General features: G+C 36.6%; 1 protein-coding gene across 1 annotated transcript in view; it reads right to left on the reverse strand.

Moving 5' to 3' along the window:
- Nucleotides 1-2,196: 2,196 nt before the first annotated feature.
- Nucleotides 2,197-23,338, reverse strand: part of LOC124170680 (excitatory amino acid transporter 1) — a 225,973-nt gene continuing 204,831 nt past the window's right edge. The window contains exons 5-9 of the mRNA XM_046549579.1: nucleotides 17,057-17,243; nucleotides 14,975-15,208; nucleotides 12,205-12,399; nucleotides 7,421-7,555; nucleotides 2,197-3,285 (exon numbers count right to left, since the gene is read on the reverse strand). Of these exons, the coding sequence (XP_046405535.1) occupies nucleotides 3,192-3,285; nucleotides 7,421-7,555; nucleotides 12,205-12,399; nucleotides 14,975-15,208; nucleotides 17,057-17,243 (845 nt within the window). The 3' untranslated portion in view covers nucleotides 2,197-3,191. The remainder of the gene's footprint in view (nucleotides 3,286-7,420; nucleotides 7,556-12,204; nucleotides 12,400-14,974; nucleotides 15,209-17,056; nucleotides 17,244-23,338) is intronic.

The raw sequence follows: 23,338 nt of genomic DNA on the forward strand, positions 1-23,338 counted from the left end.
CCAATGGGCTCTACATTTGATAAGTTTTGTGGTAAATACATCCTTTTTTCATCCTGTTGATGACGTTACATGCCATTACCTATTGCTTCCTCCTAATATCTTCCTTAGCAATAAATTAGTCCATCAATAAAGTATTTAATAAAATGATTGAATTGTATCCTTTTTACATCATGGGTAAAGCAGTCCAATGGGCTCTACATTTGATAAGTTTTGTGGTAAATACACTCCTTTTTCATCTTTTGTATGGTGCTATGTGTAACTACCTAGTGCTTTTTTCCAATAAATGTCTTCCACAGCAATAAATTAGTCCATTTATGATATGTTTCCTGTAATTTCTCCATTTCTCTTTCCATCGCTCAGACAAGTAACTTACCAATCAGCTTCAAGATCAATCAAGAATTTATAACACATAATGTCCAATAACTAATAATAGTTGGTGTTATCTTTGATTTGTAGTGATATACTGTTTTCTATTAACAACAAGAGGTGGATTCTTGGTTCCCTGAAAACGAGGGGTGATACGCTCATAAAAACTTTTGATAGAAAAATGAATAATCTTGCCTGATCTAAAACCTTAGTCATCTTCATCCAATATTGTTCATGATGAAAGCACTACACATTACAATGAGTAATGATTGTCGTTCATGAATGCACAAGCAAATGAGGTTTACAAACTATGTATCTTTCCGAAATCACTATGGCTTCCACTCCTTATTTTCCAATATGGAGAAGTTTCACTAAGTAAATCCTGAAGTTATCAGTTATAAAAGATTAATATTAAACTTTGAAATATTAAACCATAATGTCATTCCTGGCAACACAAGAGATACACAGGTGATATGCTGGGATGGTAATAGGTCAGTAGATGAGAATGGTAGTAATACTTGTATCCCACAAAATGCAATGTTTAGCGTCTTATGATTACCAAACAGATCAAACAATCTGGATAAAGATACACAAGAAAGAAGAATTACATGGTCTTGCCTGTGTCCCTCAATATAAACTCTTGGAGTGCATCTCCTCACGTAATTAAATTCCCACTCCAACAAAAAAATATGCAATGATAGAGAAGGTCTACATTCACGAAGTATGGAAGCAAGGGACATACGGCACTACAGATATAAACATCATATGATAACAACTTATGACAGGATAATTAAAGACAAGATTTTAGGACAAAAGACACTCGACGATGAGGCACAACCTCTGCCTCCATGAAACAAAGTGCCTTTGGGTATTAGATTAGATTAGGGAAATAGATGAGTACCCTCCATAGAGTAAAAAGTTCAAAATACCTTCAGTTTTAGAGTGCTTTCTAAATATAGTTTTGATTAAAGCCATGGGTATATCTGATGGATTCCACACGAAAAGAGATATCTTAAGCATGATAGCAGTACAACTACAGTCACTATTAGCACAAATAAATAAAATACATCCAGAAAACAAACTGGTCAATATAAAATGGACACATAATTGGTTGCAGAAACCCTCCACTAAATGCACATGCGGCACACAGGCTCCATGTTCACAAGGAGATTGGCTTGTCTGAGCACTGCTTGGGCATCTGGCAAAAAGTATACATATGCTGTCCACGCTTACATTTACAGTTGCAAACAGAAACACTGGCAATAAAAGAGATTTTCTCACAATTACTTTGACCATGGCCCTTGTGGGTAAAAATAAGAAAAAAAGAGAAAATTCACTAAAAAATACATAAGCTCTTAAAATCAATGTTTGCATTATTGAATTATGCATATTTCTTTGTATACACTCACCCATTTTTTCAACCCATGGGTTGGATTTCATAGGTGGTAGAACTCACTCTACATTACGTCACAGGCATATAATATTCATGCAATTAAATTATTTAGTGCGATCAGGTCATTTCCCTGGAGTAGCCACAACTTAAAATTTGTCTGAAAAACAGGAAAAAAAATTGCCAGGGATTAATGAATAGTGTGCCGTAAGGCTTCACGCAAATATGAACAAAAAAATCCACTTGGTTAAATGCTAATTCTTCTAATCCACAAGACGAGATCAAAGCATATGGGTTATGGAAAGGCAGAAAGAGAAACTGTCACCTTTGAAGGTGATGAAATTCAAAAAATGATTTTATTGCTACATTACTTCCCAGTACAACAGCACATAAAAGTAATTAATTACATATAAATAATATGGAAAATAGAAACAGATGACTTTATGATGTTTAAAATGTCTTTATTGCATAGCATATAAACACATTTTTACAGAATGAACATTTCATAGAATGGTTGGCTATATGGTCCTCATATAGCTAACTTCTTGGCGACTCTTTCAGAGCTCACTTGTTCTTTACGCTTTTATTAAGCTTAGGCTCATCCCTTATTCCAGATTGAGTAATAGTTACATTGTGAACATTTTAATGAATACTGTCTCTTCCAAAGTAACATCACTCTAAATGATGCCGAGCTACCACAATTCAGCAGCCTATGCTTATTTCTTTCCTGGATTCACTATGCTAGAGACCAAATATTTTCAATACACAGTAATTCATGACAATGATTTCTTTTCATAATTGCATTTTAAAAGGGACAAGCTTCCCTCTCTCCACTGAATAATTTATCTATTGGTCCAAAATATCATTTATCTACACATCTTTTTTTTGTATTTCCCATTCCAATAATTTAAAATGATGTTATGAGGATATATCATTCCAACTTGAAATGTAACAGTCGAAACATATAAAAACAAATTAGACTATACGTCTCACACCCGCCAATTGCTATCTTATCTTGTTTCTTATCAGTTTAAAGACATTCATAAATGAAAATTCCATTATTTATAGAACGTCTATTATTTAAGAAGAGCATAACATTTTTACATCCAAAAAGGATATATATTCTTGGTTTCAGAACCATAAACAATTACTCTGATAAAACTCTGAAAAATGAGGGGACTTTTACAGTTTCTTGATGAAGAGGATGCCTAACAATAAATTCTTTTCTCTTAACATCCTTAGCACAGAAACTGATAAGTACTCAGTGTTACAATTACGACAGGGTAAAAATTATAGACCAGTTTCAAATACACATTATTAACAACATAGAACTCAGCCAAAATAATTTACATCAAAAATTTAAGAAAAATAGGAGTGTTAGGCTTGGGTAAAACCAAGACTTAGGACAAAATATCATCAAGCAAACAGCTTTGGTTTATGCTCTTTCCAGATCTGCTCTGCTCAAGTGATTCACGATTCCTGCACCAAGGGAGTCACCAAGCACATTGATGGTCGTCCTGAAGCGATCCCTAAGAAAGAAGAAGTATAGAACAATTAGGCATAACCAAAATAATTTCACTTTTCTCTCATTTTATTGTTGTAAATAAATGATAAATAAAAGATTGCTTAATGATGTAGTACCCTTGAAAGATACAAACATATGAACCCCTTAAAACTTTTGCACTGGTGCTATACTCTGGGAAAACTCTATTATACTCTTTCCTTCCCATTGGATCCAAAATAATTTCTTTTGCATGGAACCCTCTTGAAGTAAGCATTCATTTAAGTATTCTCTCTCGTATTTGGAATCCGAGTCAATCCAACCCTTTCCTCTGCCACTGAGCATCTTCTTATCTCTTTAAAAGGGTTTGCAGCCTCTTCTCAGACACTCACTTGATAACGCAATGACATCTCCTAAAACATTACTTTAACCCTTAACCAGTGACGTGAAATATATGTTATGCAACTGGTGACGTGCGTCTGGGACACCGCAATAAATCAAATATTCACAAAATGTTGCGATGCCATTTTCATTGCTTAGGTCATTGCTTCATTATCTGCTTAAGTATTCTAAAACTTATATTTAATTTTATGCACTACCAATACGAATCAATTTTTTGGTAAAATGCCAATTTTTCACCTGATTTCAAAATGTTAAAATAAAATGGCTAACGAATAAGAAAAAATTGCATTTATCTCGTTTATTCCTTTTCTTGAAGCAGGTATGGCGTGAGGTCCCTCACACCACTAATCAAATTAATTTACAAATTTACAGAATTAAATATTAAAAACGTTTAATTTTAAGTGCTACATATATCCTTATTATACAGAAATTAGAAGCTAACGGTAATCATAAATATTTAAAAACTGTCATTTTGAAAATATTCATAATTTTTAAAATGCAGAGGTCTCTCAGACCGCACATCAACGGTTATGGTGTAAGCCCTTTTGCAACTAACACCAGAAAAGTGCACCAGTAGGTTTCTTGACCAGGGAGACGAATGCCGGAAATATCCTTTGGAGATTTTCCTACACAAACAAACATATGCTATATATATCCAGCTCCTTGCTCTCCCCCTTTATGGCAGTCACGGGCATACGAAGTCTTATTTTCGGGGCCCAATGCAGTGCAGAACAGGGCCTACCCTCGAAATACAGTAGCAGGTAGGTACCTGGATCCCCCATCTTAAATTACCCCTCTTTGAGGTAAGGGACCATAGTCATATGACAGTATATCCAGGCATTCTGCATGTAACTATATAATTGTTCCTTTCTGAAAAAGTATTAACTAAGAATTGAATTCTTTGTCTTAAAGCAGCATTTGGAATTTGTAAAAAATATTCAACCATGAATAATAACTGATATCTTGATTTCAATATAAAAATTAATGTAAAAATTATTGATGCATTAAATCTGTTAATATTGATGGTAGATCTTCATTTAAAATTTGACAATGCAAAGAGAAATATGAGGAATTTAATTAAAAGTCTGCAATTTAAGAGTGAGCAACAATTATCCATGGAGCTAATACATGTAAAGAAATCATAAGCTGACCATGAACCAATACCGCTTGGAGCATTTTTAACCCACAATGGAGGGAGCCCAACTACCCTGGAGATAATGGGGAGTCCCTGCTGAGAGGGGTCGAAAAAGGTAGGAGCCGAGAGGGGAAGGAAGAATCTCTTGGGGCTATAGAACTCCACCGTCTTAAAAGAGTTAACATTGTGAGAGCAAGGTCTCAGAAAAATTGATTCCCTTTAGTTCAACAATACTTTATACCTTTTAATCAAATTTTTGTGATAATATTGATTATCTTTGCATACAGATACACAATCTGTTAATAAAAATGGTAAAGCTTGCATTAAAATTCATACTGACACATCAATGGTAAACAGGAATGTGTTTCTGAATATATATATATATATATATGCAAATTTATGACTCAATAAAATTCTCTTAATAATCAAACAAATTACCACTACAGATACTGAGAATGAAGGAAGAATGTACTCTAGAGAAGAGCCAAGATTATATTACCGCCTAAAAGCTGATCGAGGGTCCAAAGACTGATAAGAAAGGTCCTTAATGATGCCTAGAACATATTTGCTTCTCATCTGGTGCTGGAAAATCATTTACCTCATCATCATCATTGGTCAACAATCCTAAGATTGGTTTGACGCAGCTCTCCATTTCTCTCTCCTATCCGCTAATCTTTTCATAGCTACATATTTCTTCTCTTTTACATCCTTTATAACCTGTCCTATGTAACTCATTCGGGGCCGTCCCTTGCCCTTTTTCCCTTCCACTAGTCCTTCAACGATTGTCTTCATCAGACCATCGTGCCTCAAAATGTGTCCAACTAAGTTGTCCGTCAGATAGTTTAAAGTTGGAGTAGCTGTGACTCCTCGGGATAATAATGTGGTGGTTTCCCCTTGCCTTCCACATCGCAGTACTACAGCCGTTAAAGTAAATGTTACCACGCCTGAAGTGCAATGAGTGTTGCTGTACTGACCACCGTGGTCTCCACCTTCACTCATATGAAGAAGAGCTGCTGCCCTCTCCTTCGGGTGATGAGAGGCATAATTGTTGGCGGCCTCTCATTGCCAAGTCACGGTATCTTCACAGGTTTAATGTATCATTTATATGGCCTATCTCACCCAGGGATAGACCCATACCACCTCGGATTACTGCCGCTTTTTGTCTACGACTGCTTATTCGACGAGAGAACTCGCTTATCTCGCAGCTTATCATTTACCTACATAAGTTATCAACATACTTCCATTTAAGATTGGAAGCATTAAATTGAGCTTGACCTTTATTTGAAGCAACAGTAACAACATAAAAGAACAAAGGCATCAAAACGTTATAATGATGGCTCCTGAAAGGAATCAAATTTCAATTCAAATGTTAAAAAAGCATTCCTGATCTATCAAATAAGAGGTAAGGGGAGGAATACTCAAATGGTGTTTTGCCTTCCAACAATTATTTCCTGTCAGAGATTAGAAAAATCTCCAATATGATTAGGGAGGAGAAAGATGTTTAATAAGATTAATAAGAGATTGATGAGAGTTAATTGAGATATTATTTCGATGAAAGAGCAAACAAACACTGTTTTCATACAAAAATTAAATGTTAATAAAAAGTAAGAGAAGTCAGATGAGCCATGACCCCCACAAGACAGAAATCTCTAAAGCCTGAAACCTTGAAAAACAATATTATAAGAGCATTAAATATGCTCTGGGAAGCAGAGAACTCTGATGCTTGGACAAAGCAAAAGAGAGATTTCTATGACAATTAAATTGCATTTGTGTAAAATAGCTCCATCATATATATGTAGCGATAGATTTTTATTGGTGGAGGAGCTAGCAAAAGGATAACACATGGCAAATCCCATGCCCCAAGCCTGATGCTTGAGCTTGTGCCTGCAATAATTTCAACAGATCAAATATAAAAACTGATGTTTAGTTAATTGTAACCAATTTCATTAATTGTAATTCATTTAATTAATTGGAAAACTGATGTTGCATTAATGATGATCTGCTAATACAAATATCTCAACATCAACCTAGAAGTCATTTCACCAGATATCATACATATAAAAAAATATCACACCTGGCTACAGTAAGTACACATTTGTACCTCATGCTTACTTATTTTTTAGATTCCCTTCAAATATGACCACAGGTGCAGTGGCGGATACAGATGGGGGGCGCAGGGGGCGTGCGCCCCCCCCTTGCGGGTCCGCCTGTATTGCCGAACATTGCAAAACCACAATTGTAACTTTTTTATATCATAAGATGGCATTGTATTTTACCTGTTTATAATCACTTTAAATAAAATTTTCATTTACTTTGCCTGTGACTTGATCATCTTTTATTGCAATAAAAGTAAAGACAACTCAAGATATGTTGCGCCCCCCCCTTGAGTTCTTTCTGTATCCGCCACTGCGCAGGTGTCATTCCTGTCAAAACTTGGACAAATTTAATATCGTGGAAATCTGCACATATTTTTTAAGAGCATACATATATCCATCCCACTGGACTTAATATCCTCTTTTTCTATCCTATAAATAACTTTATATCTAAACCATCTTCATAGTAATTACTATATTAAACATCCTTCTGCTTCTGAAATTCAGAAGTTAAAACCTGTTATTTTACTTACAGGAGCCAATCAACAGCAATAATTAAGGTTACATCTTCTGCAGGCAGTCCGACAGTGTCCAGCACCATTACCATGGTTACTAGACCAGCCTGGGGGATTCCGGCTGCACCAATACTAGCAGCAGTGGCAGTGATACTGAAAAATTAATAACAGCTAAGGTCACACAAAATGTATTAATATGTTACATCCAAGGAAGTATGTATAATAGTTTCACAGGGAGGAACAAAAACTGGTTAGCATTTACAGTTAATTCAATGATGATAAAAAAGATTTCATTTGATTACTGAATATAAGATCTATATCCCCACATACAGAGCAAGACCGATAAAAATTCAGTTTAAAAATAAATAACTTCATAATATACACTGGTACCTGGTACACTGATTTTTTGTGGTGTATGAAAATCAAAATAACAGCAAAAATCACTGCAGTGTAACTTATGTAATACATGTTTAGTTTTTATTGGACAGTCATATCTTCTAGCACGCACGATAAAATTCAGGAACTTTACACACATTAGGCTGTTGAAATAACGTATTGAAAGCAGGGGCACAGCTAAGAATTCAGGCAAGGGGGGGTTATAGGCACAACTAATACTTTGGAGTGTGGGGGCATTGCATACTCACCAGGGTAGGTGGGAGTTTCGGGGGCCCTCCTCCAGAAAATTTTAAGATTAATGGTTCAAAATGACTAGTATTACCACTTTATGAGAGATATTTGATTAATACTAACACTATTCTATAAGTAATATTAATCCATTAAGTAAAATGGATTAAACTTAACAACTTCTCTGAGCTCTGGGGGGGGGTTTTACCCCCTCAAAACCCCCCCTCGCTGCGCCACTGATTGAAAGAACTTCAACTGGTATTTTTTACTTTCCTCAGTGTGCTTCCTTTCCTCACAGCATTATTAAGTGCACTATATCATATTCAAGCTCCTTCTTACTTATAGGTTGGACATCAATAAAGTTTTGGCCCTGAATTTTATTCTGCTGACACAAACACTACAAAATGACCCACTGATTATTCCCACCCTCAAATCTTCTTTGTGACCTACCAAATTTCTGAGGATCCAAGGCTCTTCATAAATTTTTTCAACCATAGCCAAGCCTACATACACAACAACCCCCATTGAAGAACAATTGGAGAATAGGACTGGGCCGGCAGCCAATTGACAAGAACTTCTGGATGAGGGTACCAGGGGTGCAGCTAGGAATTAAGGCTGGAGGGGGTTAAGGTGCAACTAATACCGGGGTGTGTGGGGGTATTGAATACCAACCAGGATAAGCGGTAGGTGCAAGATTAATAACTTGCAGAATTTTAAGATAAATGGTTCAAAATGGTGAGTTTTACGGCTATGCGGGAAATATTTTATTAATCCTTACACTATTCTATTAGTAATATCAATCCAATCAAGTAAAATGGATTAAACTTAAAAATTTCCCTGAGCTCTGGGGGTTTTATCCCCCAAAACCCCCCCCCCCCCCATGCTGCGCCAATGGAGGGTACGACATGGACTCCAGCCAGATGTGTAATCACACTGCTCCAAGGTGATGAAGAAGACGTTGAATAAATACATTCTTACCCTGGCAACCTCTAATTTCCCTGAGATTCCCTAAAACCAACCATATCTCCCACCATTCCCAGTTTTCCCACTCTCCATCACAAAGCTACCAACCCAAAAGTCCTCTATCTGATCAGATCTGAGGTCATGAAATACATACTATTTGATTCCAGCCACCAATTCACTGCCAATGACCACACTTTTGTGAAACCAACAGAAAAAAATAATTAGATGATTACGAAAGCTGGTCCATTCCATAACATTGGAGGAAAATGTTGAATAATATTCCAGCAAATTATTCCACACGTACGAGAAATGCATCAAAGGGCACATCAGTAGGCACAAATCTCCTCTTCTGCAACTTCTCTGAGAGATTCTGTGACTTTTCCACTTGCAGGTCAGTGGAAACCTTTGAGGACTTTCCTCCGCCAAACATCTGACATTAGCACATGCAAACCTTTGAACAAACACAACCCCTCTGAAATATGACAATACTGCTGCAGGATGGGAATCAAACCCCTTCCTCTAAGCCTAGGCAGGTTGACATCTGTTCTCTTCCATGTTGATGATTGCCTAAGACAATCAAAAAACTAGTTTCGGACATATTTTCCTTCCAACTTTTACAGACATTTAGATTTCCTGTCTTCAGATCGATTTTATCAAGTCTTTACAACACCATTTTTATTTGAAAATATTACGTACTTATACGTGGCATATTAGACTAAATTACATTTTAATTAAAAGCTTCACTCATTTAATAACATCCAAACATTTGAATGCTCTCTGTATAACACCCTATAGTCATTTTTACCAATCTTGAATTAAACTAAACACTCGTAAACTGGATACGTGACTTTCTCAGTGATCGTAAACAAAAAGTAGTTCTTGATGGAATTAGCTCTGATGATGTAAAAGTTACATCAGGTGTTCTACAAGGAAGCATAATCGGCCCTCTGTTGTTCATTACAAATAGACATTAATGATCTCTGCTCCCGCATTAGCAGTAAAATACATTTATTTGATGACGATGCTGTCATCTATCGCAAAATTAGTGATCACTCTTGACTATGAAATTATATCATTGGACTCAGACAACGTTCATTTGTGTAGCCAAGAATGGGGACTCGAACATAATCCGAGCAAATGCATGAGGGTACATTTCTTGTGGAACTCGTCCAATTGTAACCATGTTAAGCAGTGGATGGTATTAACATAAAGGCAACAGACGAAGTGAAGTACCTGGGAGTTACAATAACCTCGAACCTCAGGTGGAGAACACATATAAGGAATATTTGCGGCATAGCCCTGAAGAAATTAGGATTCGTCAAGTGTATTGTGGGAAGATTTTTGGATGAGAAAGTAAAAGAAAGGTGCTATTTCGCACTTGTCCGACCGCACCTTGAATACGCAGCGAGTGTATGGGATCTAGTGCAGAAGGACTTAATTCGGGAACTGAATAAAATACAAAGGAAGGCTGCGCGTTTCATCAAAAACTACTACGTGCGTACAGACAGTGTTACCCAGATGTTAAGCGAATTAGGCTGGGAGCCGCTGGAGACTCGGAGGCTGTGCACTAGGCTTAGATTGCTTGAACAATTGAGAATGGATATCTGTAAGAGCGACACAGAGAACATAATATTAGAGCCGAACTATACTTCCAGGTCCGATGGAAGCGATAAATCAAGAGAGATTTTTTGCAAAACTGATAGATATGGGAATTTATTTTTCCCCAGAACCATAAAGAACTTCGTTTGAGCGCTTCATTTTTTTTTACTCTGTAAATGGCTGGTGTCCTAACACCCCCTGCCACACGCCTTTTAGGCAGCTTGCGGGGTATTATGTAGATGTAGATTTCATGAGAAAAATTACACAAAAATCGTTAAGATTCACTGAAGTGGTATGTACTCTCTGAAATGGTGCACTATCGTAAAAAGTGTGGTATTCCAGATTGAGGGCCAAAAGACATGAGTAGGATTTCTTCTGTGTTGCTATTTTTCACGTGAATATAAAATGAATGCACTCTTGAAAATAGGTTAAGGCCAGAGTCATTATTTGTTTTTATTGCGTGGCATGTCAGGAAAGAGGTGCCATTAGTATAAGGTCAATAAATAAATGTTTTAAACTTTATTTTGTCCTTCGCATTTATCCACGTTAACTCAAAGTTTGGTCCACCCATTTTATGATTTGGCTCACCCATGTGACACATGTTAGAGCCGCTGCTGCCCATATCCCCAAACTGCACCCTCGCTCTCATCATACATCTGTAGCTGGGCTTCATAAGATCCAGAACTATGCCCACTTTATTGTTCGAAACTATCATACCTTTGTGAATGGGTAGTTTCTTCATACAGCTCTTCTCAAATAGGACATGTTATCATGCCCTCCCATTCCATAACATTTTTGGATTACTACCTATTCGGATTTACACCTCTAAATGAATGAGGCCCAAAACATGGATTTTAAACTTGAAAGTGCTTTTTTGTTTTGCTCAACATCCCTTGTCCACCGTAACAAATTCCGACTTATTACAGCAGGCTGCATCGATGGATTTATTCTTGATTTGGGTGAACACTCTGCTGTTACTATGGCATTACACCATCACAAACTGTACATTTTGCGTATTTCTAAGGGGACACACAAGTACCTTATGCATAAGCACCTACAGTGGGGGTTTACAGGTTTGCTTACTTTAGCTGACAAGTGGTAGAGGGCATAGCATTGCTTACTTAAGACTGGAATGTCAAAACCTTCAGCATAATAAATAATAGTGATCAAGCATAGAATATGGTATAGTATACAAAATGCTCAGATAGTATGCAGTCCAATGATTTCTGATGATACCACATTAACAAATTCTATATGACTACAGGGTAAAGAAAAACTGTCACTCAAAATTTTAACCCTGGATATCTGATGCCACTGGGAACATATATTACCGATGATATTTAGGTCAAAAACACACCATTTTAAACTACAGTGACTTTGAGCCAACTGACCATGAGTTTGCTGTTGCCAGATGCCTTGTATACGTAGTGATCCCTGGCAGGCAAAACATTTGTAGCCATGAGTTGCCCAGAGCATACAGCCACAGGGCAAACGTAAAGTTTCATATTAGATCACATCCCCAGGTTGAACAAGCTAAATGTACATAACATCACCCATGAATCCAAAAACTACTAAGATGACACATATTGACATAGTAAACAATAGGCATTTCTTACCTGATAGCAATAATTTGGCCGATTGACAGGCTGATATTTCTAACTTGTGAAATAAAAATTGCCGCCACAGCCTCATAGAGGGCTGTTCCATCCATGTTGATTGTAGCTCCAATAGGCATCACAAAACGAGTAACTCGGGGATCCACCTTGTTTTTGTCTTCCAAACAAGCAATTGCTATCGGCAATGTCGCAGAACTGAAAATTAAATAAAAATATAATTAAAGAAATCCAAAAGGTGCATGAAAATTTCTCCCATTTTATGCTACGGCATTAAAATTCAATCCCAGTGCATAGTCAAAAATATCTGATGCCTTTGGCATCACAGTAATGTCTCAGCTGATATTTTCAACCCATTAAACATTTACAGGTCATGCCATGAGATTCATACATTATACAGGAAACATGAAGGTTGGGAACAATGAGAATAAGTCCCAAGAGGAAGATCAAGGCTACATACATAAACAGTCAAAAGTTTTCAGATAAGCTTATTAATGACAACATTTTCTTATCCACCTTGGAAGAGAGTTAGCTGGGTGCCCTGAGGGGGTTGAGAATCTCCAAGAGAAAAATCAACAATGAGAAGAATTGATATCGAGAAAAAGAAAATGTGACACACTCCTTGACAACCTTTGCACAATTGCCCAGAAAAGTTGTTGCCATATGTGTAATTACACAAAGGACAGAAAGACACAAACTACCTGTTCTCGATGTGTAAGAAATATATGCCAAGAGCATTCTGAAATTTTGTGCAATCAGTCCTTGCTGAGGCATTGCGCTTTTTACTAATATTTGTATCACCATCATTATTTTTTTCATGAAAGCTTTATTATATCTTCTTCAATGGCGCCAAAAGATCCATTATGTAATTTCTGTTATGCCATTTTTTGGTATATTAACATGATCACTTCTTATGCATTAATAATCCTGATTTTTTATTTAAAAGTTTAGTTGCTGCATAATTATAAATTTGAACAATTAACTACCTCAAAGCTGATATTTTGGCTCATACAACTCTTCAGCTGAGTAACAAAAGCCAATATATTGGCCTGCGTCACAGAGACGATTGAGGAAAATTTTGAGAACGCAGTGAGCTAGCATAAAACAAGCACTTAAATGTAGGGATGTGGGAGTACTGAAACATTCTAGTTGAGCCGAGTAGTTTGTGCCCAAGTTGAGTGCATTGAGTACCATTATAAATTCTGAGTTGAGACGAATACATAGTTTCGCATAGAGAGCTGTCGAGGCCATTTGGCCCAGAAATCTACCGAGAGGAAGCACTATCATCAAACTTGTGCTAGAATGTCATTTGTGAAGCCAATACATCATTTAATTGCCGAGGCCAATATAAAAACATTTGATAATGCACCAATGTATAATCTTTATTATTATTGTGCAAATCCCATAACTCAGGGATCTTCCTAGCTGCTTGAGTGCATATTTGAATTTAAGTGTCACTATATTACAAGAGGCTAATTCATTTCAATTTTGTCATCGGAACTGTTCAAGACATATTAATGTTCATTTATCTCCTAATTCTGATATAATTGCCATGAATCTTCCTCATCAATTTTTCCATTTTATACCAGGACAAGGGTTCAGGAGTGAAAATTCATGAAGGGATTGGAAAAATGAGAATATGTTGGTGCATGCAATGTTATATTGATTGTCTAGCCCAGAAATTACAGTACTTAACTTGACTCGATACTCGACTCGAGATCCAAAAGTACTACTTCCACATCTCTACTACTATGGAAAAGGATGCTGAAAACTGTGAGAAAGGTAATAATGAGAAGTATGCTGGGAAGAAGGTGTAAGAGAATACAGTTTATGAATAGAATGAAATGGAATACACATACACCCTACGATAAACTAAATGGGGAAGCAGGAGGGGCAACATACTGGGGTCATTTGGAAAATGCTATATGCAATGCTCTCTTAATCATTAGAACACTTAAAACTCATGAAAAAAAGATACTTGCAGGTTTACCTTATGCTAAACATTAATGATATGATTGAGCCCTAACTCGCGCATGTATTTATGATGCTTATTGTATAGGCCTGATATTGAATCAGTGAGACAAATGACATAAATTGAGGAAAATAATAGTAAATTCAGTCACTGAACTAACATAAATTAAAAAAACTATAAAAAATTAACCTATAATTGACAAAAAATAAATACATAATAATAATAAACCAAAATATATGGGATTTAACACGTTGCGTACCGTGTTTAAATTCCTAGGAACGCCTATTCTGGGTGGAGGTGTTGAGATTGGAAATATGTGCCTATTAGGGCATAATGCCTTTCGTTTAAACATGGTTAAAAAGCTAATGTTTAGAATATAACTTTACCCAATCAAACATTATGATGCATCAATTCATTATGAATAACAGACAACAACTGAAAACGTACTAACGAATACGTATTGTATACTTTAAAATTGTTTAGGTTGACGCGCCTAAATGACGGGAATCTTCGTCATCTGTCCGGAACATTCGGGAAAATAATTATGAGAATTCTCGCCATCGGTACGCAACGTGTCAAAAATCAAAAGTACCAATCTTAAAAAATGCAAAGATAAAGAATAATACAAAGAATTCTATGCTTAAAAAAATAGCAATGTTATTGCTGCTGATGAGGTGGTTTCACCATCACCATGGCAGTGTCTTTGACTCAGGAACTTATGGTCCAACAACAAGATGGTGATTGGTCAGTATTCTGACTAAAAGCAAGTAATTCTGCTAATTAAAATATTCCTATACATACCTTGATGACGTTCCAAAGGCAGTGGCCAATGCCTGTGCCATGTTTCCGATGTAGGTGAATGGTAGATTCCGAGTGAATAGGAAGTAGATAATAGGGAGAACAATCAAGCCATGACAGAATAGTCCAACGAGGACAGTGAGAAAGTACATGCCAAGCTGCCCAATGATCACTTCAAAGCTCTCCATTTCCAACAGTTTCCCCGTTATCAAGAAGAGCACACCAATGGGTGAGAACCTGTTAAAAAAAATACAAAGAGTCAGAACCCTGAGAAATCAATTTTGTGGAAAGCAGATATTGCCATTATTATACTACCATTGGCACAAAAAACTGATTTGGCAATCATTGTAACTACTCAAAATCTTGCAAGATGAAACTTAGCAAAGATTGACTTGAGGAGGAACCAAACTCTGAAATCTCTCTGAAGAGCAATCTCCATCAGTCTGCTGCCACTATCAACTTTTTATTTTCTAAGTGTCTCTCTCTAAATCCAATAACATTATCAGATTACTGAACACGTTCAATTGGCACATATCAGAGGCTGAGTATTCAGCCACTAGACAACCTAGTTTAAGAGAGGCATAAAATAAATTTCCCTAAAAAAAATAGAAATATGACCCCTTGCAGCTTGTTTTTTTTTCCAAAAACAAGCAGTAGCTAACATGAAGAGGCTTTATCAAGCAAATGTTGCAGCTGATGATTTTCCTAGTAAAGTAATAGTCCAGTTAGTAATATAATATTACTTTTACATATTTTGACCATTTGATTACGATGAGTATTATTGTGGATAAATGGATTTGAAAATAATGTTTTCTTATATTGAACATCATTTTCCTTATGGCATAATGATGACATTCCTTCATATAACTGATTTATCTTAAATTTTGTCCAATTATAACTACTGTGAGGTTGGTACAACACAGAGGCAGATCCTGGATGGGGAGAAGGAGGGGGATAAGTGGAGGGTAACCTACCAGCAGTGGTGGGGATCTGAACAAAATTTCCATTCCATCTAGTGTAAATTGAATACTCAAGGGGGGCTATAGCCCCCATAGCCCCTCTCTGGATCTGTCACTCGATTGTAACATACAAAAAGTGTTTAAAATGGGCCCTAAGTTTAAGGCTACTTTGTATTTCAATTAGCCACATTAGGTAAATATATCTGAAAACATAACTAAATACATTTGTACAGAGAGGCAACCTTCAAAAATTTTGATTTTATCTAGTGTATGTTTCGATCCAATGGAGGGGGACTATATATAAACTATAGCCCCGTTGGTTCCCCCCATAGAACTACCTCTGGTATAACATGCTCAATTACGCTGAGACACAAGAAATTTCTTTCTTTGAGTTGTTTATGCCAGGAATTAAGCTGAAAAGGCACTTTTGGCTATCTTCCAAGTAATGAACCAGCAGGCATCTTCTTGATTGCTTAGAAAATATTAGAGCTGCTGAATTACTTTTTATGCATTTTCATAGGCATAATAAAATATTAGAAAATTATTTTAATGACAGATCTTCAAAAATATACTCAGCCAGAGAAACTGTTCGCCCTCATTACTCCACTCATAATTTTGAACATCAGTCTGATGAAACTGTAGCAGATAATGGGAGACAGTACAAATTTTAATTTTCATTTGGATGCAAAACGTGATTGGTTAGACTTAGCATCAGCTACATATGTACTAACATGTACCATTATAGTGGTACCTAAAACCAACTCAGGTTACGGGTTAACAGGTAGTTTAGTCCCTGCTGTGTAACAATACACCCTCAGAAAGCAACATGAAAGCAACTGAACTCAAATTATGAATGCATAAACATCATGAGCTTTACGCAAACACATTTTTGCATTAAATTTTACCCTACTGATGTTATGAATGCATATTATATTTAAATAAATAAGGGATAAGTTATATAAAATGGGTAATTCATTCAAATTCTATTTATCTTTTGAAGAGACACTTTAAATTGCAGGTTCCATCTTAAGTTCTGGCCACTATAAAATGGCATATGCTGTATGTGGTTATATTTCTTTAAAATAAAAAATAAAAAAAAAAATAAGTCCAAGGATATTGGTCTTACCAAATCACCCAGCCAGTGATGATCATCATCGAATGACTAAGACTGCTACAGAAGTCCAAGAGAGGTGCTCCAACCTTTCCCATTTTGCCCAAGGCAATGCCCAGCACCATGGAAAAGACGACAAGGCCCATGATGTTTGTACCGTCAGTATATTCACCACTGAGGGCCCATTCAGGGAGAGGTGGCACTGTACAGACACAAAAATAAAGAAACCAATTAGAAACTAACAGTCAAAATTTAATACTTAATCTATAAAAGCAGGAAAGAAGATACATTTATGTTTAATTTTTTATGACATATACTGAATGAAAGGTGCTAGTACTAACTTTTTCACAATTTGTAACTTAAATCATTTAAAAATATTTCATCACATACGCATGTATTCCCACTCAAATACCACAAGTTATAAATATGGCATGCACTTTAAAATCTCCTATTCCAGCCTCACAAAAGTTAGCTCTCAATTTTTATATGCTATAATTATAATAACCTGCCTCTTATAATATAAGAAATACCGGCAGCATTATACATAGGGAGGTTTAAAAAAGAGTTTAGGGCCTTCCTTTGAGGTCAAGCAGTTCACAAAATACCTAAATATTTTGAAAGCTCGCGGCAAATATAGGTGTTTTTATGTTTGAAAATTTGTCTGCAAATAATTTTAACACACTTATGTCCTGGGGACCTAAAGACATTAGGAATTCTATTCTGATAGCTGCGTAGGCAAGCATCTCTCACATGGCATGAGAACCACTTGATTGGTTTTATGAGCATGGACAGAGCTTATTCTATGCTAGCCCTAATATATTTGAATGAGAAATATCACAAGCTCTGAGAGTCTGAAACAATTAACACAGTGAATGTTAATTGGGTGAGGTTGGCTAACAGATATCACTTTAGTAAAAACCTTATTTCATCACTTTTTTCCGCGAATTACAGTGTGTACCACGGAGTGCAATACTCGCTTTGTAAATGTTGCAAACACCAATCGATATTGCAGATAGGCTTTTTAGCTGAAATTGGTTCATATCTAATGTGAGAATTTTCTTCTAGTTTTTCAAATGTCATTTTTCCGATCGAGTGACCGATATTTTTCGTAAAAACCTATCATTTACGATAAAATTGGCACTGAACCTCAATTTGCTGCTTATATGGCTCATTTGATCGATGCAATGCGGCCTTCGACGGTGCCAACTGTCTTATTTGTACAACGTAGGCAACCTGAAACACGCGTCAGACATTTACAATGCGTATTCCTATAGTGAATGAACAGTTGAAGGGACTTTTTCCAGTCGATGCTGCAGTTGTTACGGCATTTAATTGCCGAAGTAGATGAAAATGATGATTATGGTATCTTTTAAAGTAAGCTGAAGGCATTCCTACTTAAAAAGAATTATTATTCTGTTACCGAATACCTGACGGACTCCACAATCTAGTGCTTCATTTTCATGTTTTGAAAATATATTATATGTGAAAATACATACTTGTACACAACATTTCAAATATATGTTTCTACTGTATGTTTCTAATCTACTAAATTGTATGAATCTCCTTCTCCCTTTTTTTGACGTGTCTTATATCTTCTTGTAGATCCTTGGACAAAATAAATTATTATTATTAAATGTGAATTTTAGGTGATTGCATGCGCACAAACGTTCTGGCTGGCGGTGAGATGTTAGGAAGAATAAAACAGCGGTAATATTCGGCGTACCAGTGTACCAGTTCGTATTATACTCAGGAAATCTTCCTTAACTTAGTGACTTATGCCTATAGTATCTCGAATTTGCTCTTCGCTATCGACTGGAAAAAATAGCTATCGAGTCAATTGCCGCGGAAATGTGGGGTGAAGGAGGGAAGCGTTAGGGGTTGCCTAACGCATACAAATAACTCCGATGGGCAACGTAGCAGTAACGGAAAAATCGAATTCGATTATAAAAGAAAAACGAGTTTTAAATTCCATAGATCGATGAAATCGCAATCGAGCCTTAATCTTCGAGTTTCGATCTATACTCTATTTTTCAACTTGGATCTTGACCATTTCGTTTGATCTCAGCAGCGTCACCTCCGGCCTATGATAAATCCATCCGTTCTACGTGAAAAAAACTTTTCTCTATGACCGGTTAAGTTGAAAAGTACGTCCTCGGTCATCAAGAAAGTATCGTAATCAGTTGATCTTCCTTGAATATTTTAGTAAAGCCGAATGGTTCACCGGAATGGACTTTAATTTACGCGCATTTGTAGATTTTTACTACTAATAATTCACGCATGTATTCTGAGTAGATTTTTTGGGATATTTCTGCATCTCTAATGCGCATTTCGAGTGTTTTTCGAATTTTATGATAAACATATTTTTTGTAAAAAATGTATTTTTATGAGAACCATAGTTTTTTTTAGATAAATGGATCATTTGGTACAAATTTCGACTTTTGTTGAAAAGTCGAGCTCTTAATTTCGATTAAAAATCGATTGCTCGAAATATCAATTATGACCAAATATTTCCATTGCCGTGGGCGGTCTCTAATCGTTACACGATGGGATTTAATGTTATTTTGAGGTGAATACACCACTTTTTATCATTCACTCCCTCCCTCCCTCTTCACCAAAACAATTCACCACTGTTACTGGAAAAATAATGACAAAAGTGTTCTCAGTCGACATTTATAATGATTCTGTCCGAAGATAGCAATCGATATGGACGTTAATTATTTATGTAATATCGAGACATGTTGGCCACTTATGCAGGAAATTACGAATAAATTCAGGATCCGGAAAGAAAAATATACATCCTAGTAGGAACTCGAACACCAGCAGAGAAACTTGAAGAAACGGATATTATGTTTTTTACATAACTGCCATGCTTTTTACACGACTACATAACAATGGAGAGAAAATTTTTAATACCTAGCCATAATTATGGTCTTTTCACCTCAGAATTTCAACAGTAGCATCGATTTCGATTCACCAATTCAATTTTTAGGTTACATAAAAGTATTCTGATACCATACCATCATCGTCACAGGTCAACAATCCTAAGATAGGTTTGACGCAGCCCTCCTATCCATTCTCCTATCAGCTAATCTTTTCACATCTACGTATTTCCTCTCTTACACATCCTTCTTCATCTACTCCATATATTTTACTACAGGTTTTCCTTTCCGTTCTTGCCATACACCTGTCCCTCTACGAACTGTCCTCATCAGACCATCATGCCTCAATAAATGGCCTATAAGGTTGTTCCATATTCATTTAAAGGTTTTTATGAGGCTTCTCTTCTCTCCTACTCTTCTCAGGACTTCCTGATTACTTACTCGGTCGATCTATTTGATCCTCATCAGTCTTCTTTAGCAACACATTTTGAAGGGCTCTACCCTCGATTACTCCGCTGCTATCATTGTTCATGACTCACCTTTTTGGCTGAATAAAGTATTCTGATACTTAAAGGTGTAGTGTGCCCATTTCGTGACGCAGTATTCGGTAGCTGGCTTCTTAATATCACTGATCTTACTCATTTAAAATTTCTGGTAAATAAATCTCACGCTGTAATGCCTCGGTCTTTTTTTGAATCCTCTGGGTGTAAAACAACAATTCTCAAAATGTTTCTCGCAATGAACTGTGAGCCGCGGCTGAATAGCGGTAGTCATCTTCCCTAGGATACTTTACTCCTAGCACTGTTAGCTTCTACAAATTTTGCAACTCATACATATTTGATCCTCAGACGGGGTTACAATATGGAAAAAATGGGCACTACCCTACTTGGGAGTGGAATAAGCTCTTAGTGGCCGTGTGTTCTGATAATGTGATATTTGATGTGAACTTCCAACGCATACCGTAAGGGGCATTGATGTCTATTTCACTGCAAAAAAAAGTCGGCCCAAAGATTTTTTTTTATCCTAAGTGGTATGCTGCTTTCAATTCACACGAGAATTGCATGGTTGCAAATTGCACGGAGTTCACCAAATAGGAAAGCTAGGCTAGTTCCACGAATTTTTATGCACGACATTTAGTTACAATTTTTCTATGGCCATGAGTTTAAATGGTGGCGTATTACCCAAAGCTAACTTTCGGTGAGGTATTGGAAGGCAATTTAAAAATCTCATAATGAAATATAGAACATTCAATAACATTTAATTGTTAACAAAATTCACCAATACGATAAGTACGTTCAAAGCGTTAATCGTTTATTTCGTGACCTGTTAGGCATACCCGAGTACTGAGCCGGAATTAGGAGTTTTTTCAGGGGGGAAAAGATCAGTTCGCCGTACCCCCTCCCCTCTCTCCCTCCCCTCACCGCTAAAATATAATACGTCCGTAAGCTATTTTTTGAGATTCATTAGTTGAAATTATACACCATATGTTTGCTTTAAAGAAGATTTAGTAATATTATTGTTTAAAATTTACAATTTACTATCATTTTTAAGTAATTAACTTTGAAAAATTAGACAGCTCTTTGATTCTTTTATAAATTGAAAAAAACTTTCCAAATTTTGCTGCCACTCTGAAATCTGCTGCCTCGCCCTAGTTCCGGGCCGGCCTGACTTTGAGTGCATCAGTATACCTTCTTACACTGAAGCATTTGGAGTGAAATTCCCCATCCTTTCCAGCTCTAAATGATTTTAATTTCAAATATGGAGATGTAATGATTTGGGATTTCAGCATTGTGTGAGTGAAACTATTTTTATTCTAAAGGCCGTTTAACACGGTACACGGAATTGCGCAATCTGACGTACGTGCAAAGGCGCAATCAAAATTGCGTCGTGTAAAGCGATGAATTACTAGAACACATGCGAATATGCGTGGATGCGAGACGGCAAAATAGCCCGTTCTAATTTCGTTCATGCATTCGCGCAATTCCACGCCATTTAAGAAATTAATGCAGCTCTAACCTGCGCAATTCCGTGCCCCGTGTAAAACGGCCTTAACTCAAAATCTTTCACCATCGTTTGATCAACCTACTACATTAGTTTATAAAAATTGCATTCTCCTAAAAATATTCCCATATGGCGCAAATCGTAAATCCATCAATTAAAGACCATATTTCCAAGCATAAATAGACATAATCAACTATTTAATCAGTAATTGCACTGAAAAAAATAAATAAGCTAAAAACACAAAGAACCAACCTAGGATTTGACTGTTACAATATTTTATATTATCTGTTGCTAAAATATACTTTTAACGACAGGTATTCTCATGTGAAAACAACATCATTCATGATATTAACATTACAGTACCGATTCTACAAGTAAACTAAATATTGTGCTACACTGTAAGAACCCAGGTATTTTTATCAGTATTCATGCATTTGCCTTTCTGTCAATTATTTTGTGAAATATTATGTCGAATTCTGTGATAAAGATGCATCATGTAAACCTTCCTACAGTATGTACTACTTGTTGACACTAAAGGCCTGTTTGCACGGTACATTAACAAGCACGGGTTCATGTCTAAATGTATGAACGCGAGAATAAACGCCAAAATGCACCGTGTAACCACCCAACTTGTGCGAATGCATGCACAGAAAATAGCACCTGTTCTAATTCGGTTCATGCATTCGGGCATGTTCCGTTCCGGTCCACAAAAATCATTCATGGAAACAGACATTAACTCGTACGTGTTAATTTATCGTGTAAACAGGCCTTAAGATATGCATAATCGTGTAGGTTACTAAAGGAAACACTTCTCCTGGGCTTATAATTTTCATATTCTATTCTATAACAGCATTCCTTAAAAGCATGGCCACGTCGGAACCTATTTAGCTTCCATGAAATCCTTTTTGCTCGTCATCGACGCCCTGAGGCCTGATAATCTCGTCGTAGCAATCAACATGAAAAAACGATGGCAGTCTTCCCGGAAACTATCGGAAAATCACAAGCTTCCCTTTAAGTCTACAGCCGCTCGAGCGCTTCCAAGAGAGTGAACGCTAGGTAAGACGCTTAGTGGCTGCGTGAATTGGACCACGTGGCTATGGACTCCCATCCTCCATTTGGGCGCCGTGAAATGATCCCACATTCAATAAATGCATTTCCTTTGATTCCACCAACAATATCCGGCTGTCCATACACGATAGTCAGTCAAAAAATAAATTATGAAAGTTCGGACCCAACATTACCATTTGTAGAAATATGAAACCGAAATTTCCATATAGATGGCGCTCGCCATCAGTTTAAGACCGTAAATGCCGTTTTACACGGGGCACGTTATTGCGCACTGTGATGTATGTACGAAGGCGCGGACAAAATCGTGTCATGTAAAGCGATGAATTGCTAGAAAGCATAGGAGAATGCA

Source organism: Ischnura elegans, chromosome X (genome assembly GCF_921293095.1).
Source record: "Ischnura elegans chromosome X, ioIscEleg1.1, whole genome shotgun sequence".
Lineage (NCBI taxonomy): Eukaryota > Metazoa > Arthropoda > Insecta > Odonata > Coenagrionidae > Ischnura > Ischnura elegans.